The sequence below is a fragment of the Dasypus novemcinctus genome, chromosome 10 (genome assembly GCF_030445035.2).
Source record: "Dasypus novemcinctus isolate mDasNov1 chromosome 10, mDasNov1.1.hap2, whole genome shotgun sequence".
In the NCBI taxonomy this organism is placed as follows: Eukaryota; Metazoa; Chordata; class Mammalia; order Cingulata; family Dasypodidae; genus Dasypus; species Dasypus novemcinctus.
The window spans coordinates 65,499,862-65,515,941 of record NC_080682.1 but is presented as its reverse complement, the minus strand read 5'-3'; the positions used below and the strand labels follow the sequence as shown (position 1 = coordinate 65,515,941).

Sequence of the window (16,080 nt, the reverse complement as noted above, 5' to 3'; positions counted from 1 at the left end):
ATTTCTCAAAGTTTGAACAGAGTTTACCTAATTTATCCCAGGCATTGTTACTAAAGCACAAGCTACGGAACAAAAATTAGTGGCATGTAATTCTATTAGGTCATCTGAATTTTGAAAATATAATTAACTGATTGCCTCTAGCATGCCTATAGCTTTGGCTGCTGTGGGTTTAGAACGCTGGCACATGGGCATCTCACATATACACGCACCCCACCCACACATGGGAACCAAAACATGCAGTGATTTTCACTGGACGCTGGGTGTCAGTAATTTGACTTGGCAACTTGTGAAGAGGAAAGGGGAGGAGGGGCCTATAGGTTCAGGGACACAGTTTAAACCTTACTGTGAGACCATCTGACGGCATCACTGAGGGAAGGGATACTGCAGTTAGGGAAGGGTTGGATGAAGTCCTCCTGAACAAAAATCATAGAGAAGAAACCACTTGCATGTTTGCCTGCATTTTCTATTTCTCTATGGCTAGCTTTTTCATTCCTGCTTGTCTGGGTCTCACAAATGTGAGAGTCCTTCCTCTGGCAAGAAGCAACAAGTTGCCGTCTGAGGTTGCTGCTGTGTTTCCCAAAAGGGTGGCACTGGTAGGAGGTGGGGCAGAGGACTCATGCGTCTCTTTCCTGGGCTTCAGTTGCCACCAGCAGCCATTCTTTTAATATAGCCTGGGCCACGTTAGGAACTAGGACCTGAGACTTACCACCTAGCTGTTCTGCTCCCCAAGTGAATGCCTAGCAACGAGGTTCTGGGTCTTTGGCACCAGGACCGCTCTGGCCTCTCCCTTTTGTTGCCCTCAGAGCTGAATGTTGTGAGTCAAGTCACTGAGCAACCAGAAGCCCCATGCTCTCTGGCTGCACAGGAAGCTACACAGGAAGGGGGGTGTTAGGCTTCCCTCCCAGCCCCTCACAATCAACCAAGCTCCCCTCAAAGAGGCATATATGGGATGATACTAAAGGCAAGTAGCTACCACTTCACGTTCATTCTGATCAAGATGTTAAATGAACAGCACTGTGTCTTTACTCCAAGTACATTTTGAATTAAAGAGCCTGTCACTGTGAAGAAGAAGTGAAAGCTTGTTCACTTGATCCTTTCGCTGGCCAAGGGGCTGGAGGCAAGACAGGTGAGTACAGCTCTCCCTCCTACTAAGAAAGATTCAAAACTGGGGCAACACATGGCCTGGGAAACTGGGAGTTTGTGGTTTCAGCACCTGTAGTAAAGGTATTTTATCTTGCTAATTGCTTCTCCTCTAGGCCCTAAGAGCTATTTAGTTTTTGTTTTTTTAAACCTCCAAGCTCTCTATAGGAGTTGCCACATATTCTGATGGGGACATCCTTCCTCATTTGCAAATCTCAGCTGTGTCTGGGGGCAGGGCCACAGTGCAGCTGCCAGGAGCAGAAAGGCTTCCAAGGAATAGCACCACACCAGAGGCCTGGCAAACAGGCAGATCAATCACGGGATGTGACTGGCATCACCAAAGAACAGACCGGGCTGAAGCTGAGGTTTTCCTTCCTTGGTTAAGTTTTGCGTGGTTTGGTGCCTACAGCACATCTGAGAACAGGTATGACTGAGCTCAGTTTTCACTTATTTGAAAGACTTATGTATTCAGGTCTGTGGGTTGGAGGTGGGGGAGGGCATCCAATTGGAACTCCGGTCACATGTATCTTGTAACCATGTGGGCTGTGATGGGGATGGCTCATCAGGTCTTTGGAAGAGGCTTGATTTTGGAATGAGTGGCTTTGATTGCTCCTTGGCAGCTTCTCTTCCCCAGTTATGTTTGGCTTAATCTAGTAGTTAAATTACTTTACAGTTTCTATGCTGATCCAGAATGTGTCCAGAGAAGACAGAGATGATTCTGTCTAAAAATCAGACTGGATAGCTGAGATGGAGAGAGGTGCAGGGGAATGGGGTAGGGCAGGGGGAGTTCTGGCTGGATTTTGAGATGTTCCCTGAATAATTAATAACCCAATCCAAAGAAAGGTGAGTGCATATCATGCCTTGGCACCTTGTCAAACCCAAAAAGTTGACTAGAACATGTTTCTTTAGAATACTAGACAATTTAGACCATTGTGTACACTTTCAATTGCTTTGCTCCCTAAATAAGGCTCAAGAACAGATATCTTAGGTATTTTTAATAGATTTGACTGAAAATGTAGGCTTTCTCATAATGAATATGTTCTGGTTCAAAAAATGCAGAAACCTTCCTAAAATCTAGATTCAGTACTCTGCATTATAATCAATAAATGCATACCTTCATCAGCTGAGCTCCAATATGAATGTGGTAATTCCCCTACAGTGGAGTTCAAGTTTTCCTTTCGATAACTTAGGAAGGAAATGTTTGGGAAATAGTTGGTACTTTAAACAAGAAAGCAGACAAAATGGTTGACCTACTCATTAGAGTGAACTGTTTTTTCTAATGACTTTATAGAATTTATTATTCACATGAGAATATATTCATGAATTGCAAAGTATCTTAGCCACTTATTAAATCAAGTTAAGAAAACTAATCAGTTCAAGGACTTAAATAGCAGAAGAAGTAGGTGCCATTAGTATTCAATCTATATTAAAGTTCAGACCACCAAATTATAGTCTGGTTCATCTCTACCATTACCAAATGGAAAATGAGTTTTATGATTTAAGGATTGAAATATGAAAGAATAGTAATAATTTTTAAGTCTCTGTGGTGTAATGTCTGAAAAATCTTCCTTCTTCTTCCTGCCCTCTCCCTCCAAAGTTGAAATGTCTGATGGTGAGGTCAATTAGCATTGAACAATCTTGAAATTTAGTTACTTTTTTTTTTTTTACCAATTTTGGTAAATTGAAATTATTACCTGTAAAATTATTCAGCCAGAGATTTTCCATGATGTAGTACTCTGTAGTAGTCAAGATTCCTATTTTCTCTGTTTTCTAATTAATTTCACTCTCCAAACACAATTTCATCTGTAAAATGGAGGTGAATGGTATCTCTCTTATAGGGTTGTCTAGATGATTAAATAAGGTTAAAGCATGGAAAGCTTTCAGTAGAGTAGCTACAATATGGTAAGTGCTACATTAATGGTTTATATACACATCCTACACACATCTACCTATTCAATTTGCTTATTACTTGTATTTTTATCACTTTCCTCTCACACCTCCTAGGAGGCTAAAAATATTAGAGAATCCTGCCATGTGATAGTAGACCTGATAACTTACTCTGAGGAGGACAAGACAGTAATTATTAGATGCAATGCGAGTGATAATTTGGGAAGAGCAGAATCTCCTTGTTCAACTATTTGAATGAATATTCCTTATTTTCATTGTGAATCTATACTTAAATTCTTAACTTACATCTACCATGGGAATCAGCTTGGTATCACATAATATCGCATATTAGACTGGCAAACCTGGGACAAATCATACTCAACATCTCCCAGCATCCATTTTTCTGTGTGTTAGATGAGGGTACTGAGCCCAGCAATTTCACAGTTTCTTTCTTGCTCTAAGATGTCCAGTTCTGAGTTCCCTTTATTTCAACAATCTATGAATAAACTAAATTTTAGAGCTATGTTCTTGATTTTACAAACAGTGCTGGAGAAATTAAGTTACAAATTTTGGGTTTATAAGTATAAAAAGAAAAAAAAGACTAAATCTGCATCTATTACTAAAGTAGGAAAATCTCTAAAACAAAACGACTGAGACATCCCAAACACAAGTCCCAAACAGAATTGAAAAGAAACATGGTAAATGGGTGGAAAGGGAAGAAAAAAACATAACATGGGATGATATGAAATGAAATCTATCCTATCAGAAAGACACCCCCAAAATCCAAAGGCTATTTTTCAGGTCAAGCAAAAATACTTCTAAAAAAAAAATCAATCTGCTATTTTGCAATCAAAGTTAAAATTGTAAAGAGAAGCAGAATACTAATTAAGCATAAAATGTTTTTTTTTTAAATTTTCAATTAATAGATGCTCTTACTTAGGCCAGGAATTCCCACTGATTAAAAATATATATCCAGGGGAGCAGATGTGGATCAAGCAATTGAGTGCCTACTTCCCACAAGGGAGGTCCCAGATTTGGTTCCCGTTGCCTCGTGAAAAACCAGAAACAAACAAGCAAAATGGACGAGGGAGCCTACTCAGGGAAGCCAATGTGGCTTACTACTTGAGCCCTGGCTTCCCACATATGAGGTCTTGGCTTCATTCCTGGCCCCCAATACCCCAAAAAAAATTTTTTTTAATTAAATTTTTTAAAAGGTATGTTTTTATATATATAGCCAAGGTTATCTATTTTTCTTTTCTTTATAGGAACACAATAGCTCATTGAATAGCTAAATGGCCATGATGCTTAAACAGGGCTCAGTTCTAACCAGTCAAGTGTGCAAAGTTGAAAAACAGATTTTAACAAATGTACAAGCCTAAGAAGTTTCAGAAAGAATTTGTGTTTAAATACTGATTATCCATTATCATTTTTTTTTTTAATTTTCATCACATGTACCCAATAGAGCTTTAAATAAATCGAGAAAAGTTAGCATGGTAAATTATTTTCCTTTTTGCTATGCTTTTCTTTGGATTACCATTCATATTTATCAAAAAGGTAAGAAAGGGGTTGTAAATAGAAATGACCTGCCAAGTTCCTCATAGATATCTAAATAATTTAACTTCAGTTACACCCAAGTCATTCTAGTTCTTCCACACTCTTCCCTGTGTCTTGAGTAGCCTCCATTAGCCAAGTTCCTTATAATGTCACCTTTCCTAGAATACCTTCTTCAGGATATTAATTTAACCAAGTGGGTTGGCAGAAGAGTCTGAGGATCCACTAATGTCCAAAATGTGCCTTTTCCTCTTTAAGTCAAACCTACCAGGTAGAAAAAGGAGAAAAAATAAAAAACAGGAAAAAAAGAGACAGGGGAAGATCAAAATAGCAGGCTGGAATATAATTAGTGTTTGTTGGTGCAGGTGTCTGTGGGCGTAATTGTATCAACACTAGGTGTGACATGGCGCCATGCCATCTTTCAGTACAGGGACATGTTCAGAGTGATAGAAAATGCACCCTTCAAATAGAGTATCTTTTAAATATTAATGAATCAAATTTCAGGTTGTACAAAAATCCTTTTAACCAAAAATTTTTTCATACTCGTTAATAAGCACATTATTGAAAATGACTTTAGAATACACACAGACACACATGAAAATGTGATGCTAAAAATAAATGAGGGCGGCGGACTTGGCCCAGTGGTTAGGGCATCTGTCTACCACATGGGAAGTCCGCCGTTCAAACCCCGGGCCTCCTTGACCCGTGTGCAGCTGGCCCATGCACAGTGCTGATGCGCACAAGGAGTGCCCTGCCATACAGGGGTGTCCCCCGCGTAGGGGAGCCCTATGCACAAGGAGTGCGCCCCGTAAGGAGAGTCGCCCAGCGCGAAAGAAAGTGCAGCCTGCCCAGGAATGGTGCCACACACACGGAGAGCTGACACAAGATGACGCAACAAAAGAAACACAGATTCCCATGCCGCTGACAACAGAAGTGGACAAAAAAGACTCAAATAGACACAGAACAGTCAACCGGGGTGGGGGGGCAGGGAAGGGGAGAGAAATAAATAAATAAATTTTTTAAAAAATTGTTAACTTGGTAATAAAATCATTAAAAAAAAAAAGACATTGGTAAACTGAAGAGTAACTATGGCTGGCCATTCTGAAAAGCAGAATCTTGAGTTATAATTTATGAAGAATAGTGAGAAAAACTGGGTTGATTTAGCTTAGAAAAAAGATAGGTTGAAATGATTGCCTAACTACAGTTTATAATATCTAAAGGGCTAATGTAGAAAAAAAACATTCTTCATTGTTTTGAGAAATCAGCCCAGGACCAACACATGAACATATTTAAAAAGCAAATATGTTCTCAGCTAAAGAAAACAAGATTCAAACTATATGTATTTATTTTTCATGCATGGATATTTTAAGGTGCATTTTACCTATGATAACAGACAAGTAATTTTAGGAAGTGAATTCTCCATCGGCTTATAAATAGATCAGGCTATACACCAAAAGAATAACAAGATAATCAGAATAAGGTACACATATACATTTTTCCTGCTGCTATTTTGTGTTGTTTCTCCATCATCCTTGTTGAAATTTATTTGCTGTGAAACCTGAATCTTCCTTATCTTTTTTCTTGACACCCACTGAAGAAGCACAGCCTTATACTAAGAAGAAAACTTAGCATAGGCCATCTACCTGCCAAGTATATTCCCATCTCCATATGGGTATCCACATAAATAATTGATTTCTGTACTGCACTTCATGATCATCTTTACTAATTTATAGTAATTGATATTTTTAAGAAAATTCATATAAGTATTGTCTTTTAAAAACAGAGAACAAAGTCATTCTCTTTCCTAAATCGGACTTAAACAGCCAAAGAAAGAAATAACAATTTATTGTGAGAACAGAAACTGAAGGGCAATCTTTCAACTTTGCTCACATCCACACTCCCCCACTTCCATCTATACTTCCCCTCCCGTGGTTCTCATTACTTCTCTACTGGATTACTATTAATACGAAAAGGGATTTCTCTTGTAGCTGTACTTTTACCTGCTTCCAAACCACCATAAATACTGTCACTATTTTCTTTCTAATAAAATTATTACAGATTATTACGTGATTAGAATTATGTCAATCTCCTGCCAGAAAAAAAAAATAAAAGAATGCCCATTCACAACAGAATGAAATGCAAATTCTTTATATTGCTGTGCATTTGCTGTGCTCCGTGGTTTGGTCTCAATATGCCTTCTAGTTTTTCTCATTGTTCGTCCTCCTACTCTTTTGCTTCCTCCATTGAAGGCATTTTCTATTGTTCAAACTCTATGCATACTTTCACATCTTGGTTCTTTGATTCAGTTTTCCCCTTGTCCTTAGAATGACCTTTCACAAACATTTCTTCTTGTGAGCCAACCTATCTGTACCCAGATGAGCTGGCAAATAAAAGTTTAAATAAGTAAGTTTATTTTTCCCATGTAAAAGAGAAATCTAGAGATGAGTTGTCACAAAGAAGATACTTAATAGACTTTTGATTTGTTAAGTTTAACGTTATATATGAGGAGAAAGAAGAGCACTATCCTCTGCATTTAAGCACAATCGTATTTCACAATAGTAAATGGATGACCCAGATCGGGGGTAGGCACACCACCCATGGGCCAAATACGGCTTACAGTCTGTCGGTTGTACAATCTATGAGCAAAGGGTAGGTTTTACGTTTTTAAAGGGATTCTTTAAAAACAAACAAAAAACAAAAAAGAATATGCAACAGTGATTGTATGTGGCCTGCAAAGACTAAAGTACTTACTGCTGGCCTTTTACAGAAAAATTTTGTCAACCCCTGACTTTGATCAAAATTGACTAAATTGATTCTTTTTGTTTTTGTGTGCCATATATTATAAAGGATCTGGTCTATATCATCCCAAGTTTACAGAAACTATCACTAACTACCCTTTGAAACTACATATGTGAGAAAACCTGCCAACTTGTCCCATCTCCTATCAGGATATCAGAATGCCCTACCTCTCAGAAACTGGTCCAAGCACTTCCCAAAGACCCCATATTCTATCCTATAAGCCATATACTTGGGTTTGAACTAAGTTATATTTTTAATGCTTTTTTTTATTTAAATGACTTTTTAATGTATATGAATTGTTAAGAAAATTTTTTGTTTTTGTTTTTGTTTTTAATATTTATTTATTTATTTATTTATTTCTCTCCCCTTCCCCTCCACCCCGGTTGTCTGTTCTCTGTGTCTATTTGCTGCATCTTCTTTGTCCGCTTCTGTTGTCGTCAGCGACGGAGGAATCTGTTTCTTCTCCTTGCGTCGTCTTGTTTTGTCAGCTCTCCGTGCGTGCGGCGCCATTTCTGGGCAGGCTGCACTTTCTTTCACGCTGGGCGGCTCTCCTTACAGGGCGCACTCCTTGCGCGTGGGGCTCCCCTACGCAGGGACACCCCTGCGTGGCAGGGCACTCCTTGCGTGCATCAGCACTGCGCATGGGCCAGCTCCACACGGGTCAAGGAGGCCCGGGGTTTGAACCACGGACCTCCCACGTGGTAGACGGACGCCCTAACCACTGGGCCAAGTCCGCCGCTCTGTTAAGAAAAACTGATGGGAGTTTTGAAGCAGAAATAAACATGAAGACCAATGAATTTTATTTCTCTCATTAAAATGTTAGATAAATCTAATGTGGTTGGAGATAATGGAGAAAACAATCATTTTTGTGTTGATTCTCTTTAGCCTAACTAATGATTTTGGGGAAGTATATGCAAAGCTAATGATTTCGGGAAGTATATGCAAAAATCCCCTAAAAACTTTTTACCATTTTAACCAGTTATTTCATCGTTGCATAAAGTCTTCCTGTAAGCTCTGGAAAGGCAAGGATCATTTTTACCTTGCTTATCATTGAATCCCCCAGTGTCTATTGAAATGCTGACACATAGGAAGTATTTTATAAGGGGCCATTGAATGTTTGAGTATGTGTGCCTTTCTTTCATCTCAAGACATGAAGTCTTCTGTTGTCACACATTACCTTCTGTTAAGGATAAGCTTATTATTATATGGAAGAAGCCTACTTCTTCCATATAAGTTTAAAGTCCTGGAAAAGAATATGTGAAGAAAGTGAAATTTCCCAAGGTCAAATTGTAGTCATTAATGGAATCAAGATAAGCACTAAGGTGTTCAATGCATAGCACCAATCACACTCTCTCTCTTTCGTTTGATTTCCTTTCCTATAAACACTGCATGTCATCAAATTTAGTGTGTTTTCGATAGAAAAATGTTATATCTTTCCAAGTAAAGAGAAAGTACATTAAGTTTTTTAAATAAAGCAACTAAAATATTAAGCAAACTTTATTTATGCTATTAAAGTAGAAAATCTCAGAGAACAAACTAAACAATAGAATTCTTGAAGAAATTATTAACTTTTATATTTCATTAAAAATGTACTTTATAAGTTTTTTAAAAAGTAAATAATAGTATAGAAATAGCACAAATGTAGTGAATTGGAGTAGGCCTTATAATAAATAAATTGCATCAATATTCCCTTCATTATTAGAACAATTTTATGAATTCGGGTTCATAAATCATTTTTTCCAAAAGTCTAGTGCTATTTGGTAGCAGTTAAAATAGCACAGGTATGATTTTTTCTGTTTTTAATTTGTGAAACATTTTCTCCCTTTAAAAATGCCAGAGCTTTTATACAAACCTAATTATAAAAGTTCACATGTCATTGGTTCTGAACTTATCCAAATTTTATATAATAAAATAAGAAATTCTTTGCAGCTAAATCCTGACTCAGCATATCTTATTTCACTTTAGTCACTGGGTTTCTGGTTAGAGACTATGAAAGACTCACTAGACCAAAGGTCCCAGTGTTGATAAGTCAAACCACAGATTCTGGCAGCTGAGCCAATAGCAGAGGCCAGAGTCCACTGGAACTGTTCACACTCTTGAGGTCAAGTCCAGATCCCATCTGCTTGCGATTCCTTTTAACCTTGATTTGTTATAGCAGGTAACTGAGGAAATTTACCTCCCGAGGACGAGAAAGATGCATTGCGCCATTCAAAAGGCCGAGGTGCTGGATGGGGCTCATTTGATGCGAGTTCTCTGGCATGATGGTGCAGAGTCCCTCTACCCAGCCGTATGGCTGAGAGACAACTGCCAGTGCTGCGACTGCTACCTGGATTCTGCAAAAGCACGAAAACTTCTCATGGAAGCTCTGGATGTGAACATTGGAATTGAAGGCTTGACTTTTGACAGAAAAAAGGTAATTGTCTGTAAAAGTCATTTTCTTTTCTTCCCCTTCTCTCCCAAATTAAATAAAGAGACTAGTCTCCAATATTTGTAATTATTATTTAAATAACTTTTTCATTTGGTCTTTTATATGAGACTGTATAATGCTTAGTGAGTATACGTACACTCAGTAAATGGAAGCTTCTGCTATAATTATTACAACTACCATTACTAGTACAAATTTTTATAAAATGTGTAGGGTTTGCAGTATTGCTCATTTCTTTCAATGAGCATCAGCCTTGAAGAAACAATCAGAATAATTTCTACAGTGGAAGAAACGCTTCTAGACTCCACCTTATTCCTCTAAAATAGGGATATTAACAGAACTTGTTCATAGAAATGTTGTGAAGATTCATTGGTATAAACTGGGTAAAACGTCTATAATACTGCATGGCCTGCAGTGAGCCCTCAAAAACTAGTGTTGGTTAATATTTTTTGGTCTAATTAGTGGGTAGATATGCAAACCAGATGTGGCCACTACTAGATGTGGCCACCATTCCCATTATTTTCTCTCCCAAAATATACAAGGATTCTTATCAAAAGTGAGAAGGTAACCAACTTCCTTGTCCTCATTACTACTCAAGGATTTTTCTCCCAGGTTTCTCAAGCTTCTCTTCTTGCTAGCTGTGTGACCTTACAAATGTTACTTAGTCTTCCATTCCTTACCTGAAAAATGTGAGGAATACATTCCTAGTGTGGTTATAAGGCCTAAATGAGTTACTTTGGTAAGGCCGATTGATAGCGTCTATTATAGAGCAAACATTCAAAAATACCCTTGGCATGGATCTTAATATCTAATCTCAAGTCATTACAAAAAATCTGGGGATTACAGTTTTAAAATATATAGGATAAGAACTTCTGTCTAGACAGCTTTATTTCTTGCTTGGACCTCATATATATATACCCCCTTGACTTAAATTTTCCTTGTTTTCCAAAAGCTTACTCTATGCCTATGGGTACCTAATTTTTTAACCAAGACAAGGGATAATTGGATTCTCTCATTATCTTAAATAACATTCAGAAGCAGAGCATTAGTAAAAAAATGAAGTAGAAGTATAAAATACATATAGGTTGTATTTTCTTTCCGTGTTATCAGGTGCATATCACATGGACAGATAATCATTGCAGTGAATTTGAAGCTGATTGGTTGAAGAAAAGATGTTTTTCCCACCAGGCCAGAACAAAACTTCAAAGAGAATTGTTTTTGCCAGGTAAATCCGCCATGAGCTTCAATGTCTTTTAAAACTCTTAGAGTTAGCAGCTACTCAGAAGAAATTCAAACTCTTGTGCTTTGGTTAAAATGTTACTGTAATTCATGAGGAATGTTTAAAGATTTACCCAGCACAGATTGTTTGGGTGGAGATGAAAAGGACCATACTGTAGAGCTGTTCTTGGCATAATAAAGAAGATGGAAAAAAAGAAGTGCAACAAATTTGTATCCTTGTCATCTCGTGCTAAACCTGGCACACAGCAGGCATTTATCAGTGTTTGCTGCAAGCGAGGAGCAGGATAAACTAGGAGACTTGCCCTTCTTTACAATTTTGTGCGAGGCCAGTACAACACAAAATTCACAAATGAGGAATTCCTAACCTGGTCTCCTGAAATGTAATTATGGCATCTGTGAGCCCCATGAAATGGTATGCACAGTTTTACTGTTGAGCTGAGAAGCAACGTCAAATAAATACCTGAAACAGCTCAAAAACTATTTTAAGAAATAATTTTCAGAACACAATAATAAAGCTCAAGTAGTGAGCATTTCCACCAAGGCACTGGTGAGGGGTTGGAGAGGATGATGACTCACTCTCTGTATTTTGAAGACTCATTACATGGGATTATGTAGGTCAAAAGCCTATTTTGAACAACGTGATGATTCTTATGGATTTATTAAAATCTTGATGTAGTACTTTCCCCCTGTACTTTCCTTTGTCATGTTAATCTTATATATTGTACCTCTGTCACTGGCTTCAGCTTCAATCTTGTGAAGCCTTTTCTGGGAATTCTGGGCTATACACCAAGACAGAAGTTTTAACTTATTCCTTTCTTTTCTGTCCCTTTTAAATCTAAGGCCCTCATCCTTATGACTTCTACTGCTCCCTGGTTTTAAATGCTAGCCTTGCTGTATAAGGAGATGTTACTAATGAATCCATTTGAATCATGCTGTTTCACTTTTTCCCTTAGCTATCAATAGAGTACGGCATTGCCCCTTCCTCTCCAAGAATTGCCAATCTTGTCAAGAATGAGGTTCTTCCATTCCCTTTGTCTCACCACTCTGACAGCTGGCATGGTTTTGCTGCAGCATTTGCTGTCTAATCATAGGAATCTATTTTCTCCTTTAGCTAGCTTTGCTAGCTGGTTGAATCCAGATGGGTATCCAGGGAAAGATTTTTTTCCTGCCTTTCTCCAGTGAATCTCCAGTTACATAACTCAGCAGCAATTGTCTGGGTCAAATAGCAATATCATGAATGTAATTTTTTTTTAACTTAGAGTTCTTCTCATACTCAAAATACTTTTCTTTAACTCTGCCCTAATTTTGTAATCCTGTTGGATTTTATTTTAATTTCCTTCAAGTTCTTCTTTGATGATTTCAAGGGACAATAGCCAACCTTTATTATTACAGCTTAAACTTTTGAGCATTGTAAAAAGATATGGCCAACCCCCTCCATTAATATTTCTTGACAAGTGCTGTTTTATAGCTTACATTTTTAAGTACTATCAAGCAGTAGCAAAATGGAAATGATACTACACTCAGTTAAGTAGTGGAAAAAACTGGTCACACTGACAGGCTGCAAATCAAAACACAAGGAGAATTTGGACACTGGAAAATATTTTTAAGGGTCTGAAACAAGATCAGATTTTTAAAATATATTCTCAAACTGTACACCTTGTGGATGAAAGAAGAAACTGATGGACCATTCTTGGAATATAGTTTCTATGGCTCTTTGCTGCAGATTTTGACAACTTATTTTACTGCCATTGCACATTTCCAAGCATTATATACTCTAGCACATGTAAACAAACTCATTTGCATTTGTGAGAATATATTTGCTTTTAGTCTTCAGTGGCAATGTTTTCTATTCATCTCTTTCCTTGGAGCAAGGGCTAGAGGCTTTTTAAAATCTGGCCTCAAAATGCAGACCACTTGTTCTTGACCTTCCCTAGCATTAATTGTTGAACTCAAAAGTGAAAAGGCAAACAACAATCAGCCAAAAATCTCTTGTAGTGGGACAGTCACAGCTGGAAGGAAAATGTGGATAATGATGATTCTCTCAAGAATTTCTACTCAGTTGCACACATTAAGCACCAATATGTGCAAGGAACTCTAAGGAAATACCAAGATTTTTTTAAAAAGACAAGAATTCTGTCTGTATTAGCCAAAGGAGTGCAGATGCAAAATACCAGAAATTGGCTGGTTTTTATAAAGGGCATTTATTTGGGGTAGGAGCTTACAGTTACTAGGCCATAAAGCATAAGTTACTTCCTTCACCAAAGTCTATATTCAAGTGTTGGAGCAAGATGACTGCCGACATCTGCCAGGGTTCAGGCTTCATGGATTCTCCCTTCCTGAGGCTTGTTTCTATCTGGGTTCAGGGTTCCTCTCTTCCCAGGGCTTGCTCCTTACTGGGCTCAGGGTTCCTCTCTTCCTGGGGCTTGCTTCTATTTCTTCTGTGAGCTTATTTCCGAGGGCTCCAGCTTAAGGCTTCAGCATCAAATTCCAACTTCAAAAGCCCTCAACTCTGTCCTTTGTCATGTCTTTTATCTGTGAGTCCCCACCTCCTTGGTGGGTGGGGACTCAATGCCCTAATGACGTGGCCCAATCAAAGCCCTAATCATAACTTAATCACGCCCAGTTATAGACCAGATTACAAACATAATCCAATATCTATTTTTTAAATTCATAGCCATATCAAACTGCTACACTGTTCTTAAGGATTATCAAGCCTAGAAGGGTACAAAAGCCATGAAAATACATTATTTTAAGTGCATTAAGCCATTCCTAGAAGGTTAATGATAACATAGAAGGATTCTGAAGAGATCAAGAAATGATCTGCAGAAGGGAGGTCGTGCTTGAACTGGGTTTTGAATGATCAATCAGTTTGTAAGGCCAAGACAGAAAGGCAAGAAATTCCAATCAGAGAAAAAAACATGTAGATATTCATAGAGTTGTGAAAGAGCAGGGTGGGTTTTGGTAATTGCAAGTAGTTTGAGATTACCAAAACCAACATTGTTAAGTGGGCAATGGGCAGAAATGAGGACAGAGAAGGAAGGGCCTTAGGTACCCTACTAAGAGTCTTAGTCCTAAACCCACACCATATAGATCTCAGGAATATTCCCTTCCATCAGATGGCCCAGGCTGATTCTCTTTGTATAAAACAAAGGAGAGAATTTAAGGTCTTTATAAGTTTAAGAAGATTGCCTTATTTTTTTAGTCTGCATTTTATATTTTCAGAGTTGTGTCTCTCTTATTTTGATCAAATGAATATAAATTCTCAAATGCCTGCAAGTTTGCAAATGTGTCCTTCCCTTGATTCATGTCTCGTTGTATTTTTACTTCCTCCATTTTGTTCCACAGGTTCCTGGTTTATATTTATTTTATAGATAAGAGTGAAGTGATCATATCCAGGCTGTGGGAAGGACTTGGTGATGGTCATATGTGTTGGATGGACAGATATGGGGTTGATTAGAAAAAAGATGACAACAGCATGGCCAAGAAGAGTCCTAAAAGAGATGATGAGGGCTGAAACAAGGGAAGCAGCAGAGAGGATGGGATAGAATTCACATTCAAAAAAATGTAAATTGACCTATAAAATAGGAGATTGCTGGTCGTAATAAAATCTGACTGCTGAAGCCTAGTTAATTTAATATTAAGTAAACATTAAAATATAAGGATGAAAATTGAGGCTTTTAGTAAAATAGTATTAAGTTGGTACAAGAGGAATTGCAATTTAGATCATGAATTTTAAATCTTTATAACTAGGCTCAAACATATCTTTATTAATCAAAATAGGAACTATTACAATCAACACATTTTTGCCCATGAGAAATAAGTTTGCTTATTCCTGTAATGTAAAAATCCATGCTTCAGAATTTGACAAATTTTTGGAAAGCATTTTCTGCATCCTGCTGATTGTAGAAGTGTTTTCCCTGCAAAAAGTTTTCAAGATACTTAAAGAAGTGGTAGTCAGTTGGTGAGAGGTCAGGAGAATATGGAGGATAAGGCAGAACATCGTAGCCCAATTTGTTCAACTTTTGAAGCATTGGTTGTGCAACATGTGGTCTGGAGTTGTCATGGAGAAGAACTGGGCCCTTTCTGTTGACCAATGACAGCTGCAGATGCTGCAGTTTTCAGTACATCTCATCGATTTGCTGAGCATATTTCTCAGATGTAATTTTTACCAGGATTCAGAAAGTTGTATTGGATCAGACCGACAGCAGAACACCAGTGACCATAACATTTTTTTGGTGCAAGTTTGGCTTTGGGAAATGCTTTGGAGCTTCTTCTCAGTCCAACCACTAAGCCGGTCATCACCATTTATTGTATAAAATTTACTTTTCATTGCACGTCACTATCTGATCTAGAAATGGCTCATGGTCGTTGTGTACAATAAGAGAAGACGACACTTTAAAACGATTTTTTTAATTTTCGGTCAGTTCTTGAGGCACCCACTTATTGTGTTTTTTCACCATTCCAATTAGCTTCAAATGCCGAATGACCATAGAATGGTCAACATTGAGTTATTCGGCAACTTTTCATGTAGTTTAAGAGGATCAGCTTCGATGATTGCTCTCAATTGGTCATTGTCAACTTCCAATGGCTGGCCACTATGCTCCTTACCTTCAAGGCTCTTTTCTCCTTTGCAAAACTTCTTGAATCACCACTGCATTGTCCGTTTGTTAGCAGTTCCTGTGTCAAATGCTTTGTTGTTGTTGTGAGTTGTCTCCACTGCTTTACCACCCATTTTGAACTCGAATAAGAAAATTGCTCAAATTTGCTTTTTTTCTTAACATCACTTCATAGTCTAAAATAAATATAAAATAAACAGCAAGTAATAAGTCACTAGTAAAATAAACATAAAGTGAGAAATGCACATTAAAATGATGTATAACATGACCACATTTATTTAAGAATGCATGCCAATATCAAACGGCAAATTTCAACAATGCAAAACCACGATTACTTTTGCACCAACTTTAATTGCAGCATAGAGGTTTTTCACATAAGTGAATTTTCATTTCAATGTGAATTTTAGTATAATTACATGCTCA

General features: G+C 37.7%; 1 protein-coding gene across 5 annotated transcripts in view; it reads left to right on the top strand.

Annotated features, from left to right (window-relative positions):
- The first annotated feature begins 367 nt into the window (after nt 1-367).
- Nucleotides 368-16,080, top strand: part of BBOX1 (gamma-butyrobetaine hydroxylase 1) — a 75,791-nt gene continuing 60,078 nt past the window's right edge. The window contains exons 1-3 of one of the 5 annotated variants that reach the window (XM_058305621.2): nt 368-1,126; nt 9,536-9,790; nt 10,913-11,027. In XM_058305621.2, coding sequence (XP_058161604.1) covers nt 9,572-9,790; nt 10,913-11,027 — 334 coding nt within the window. In that variant the 5' untranslated portion in view covers nt 368-1,126; nt 9,536-9,571. Of the gene's footprint in view, nt 1,127-1,395; nt 1,565-9,453; nt 9,791-10,912; nt 11,028-16,080 lie in introns of those variants that run through there. The other 4 variants (XM_058305622.1, XM_058305618.1, XM_058305619.1 and 1 more) reach the window with 4 other exon arrangements.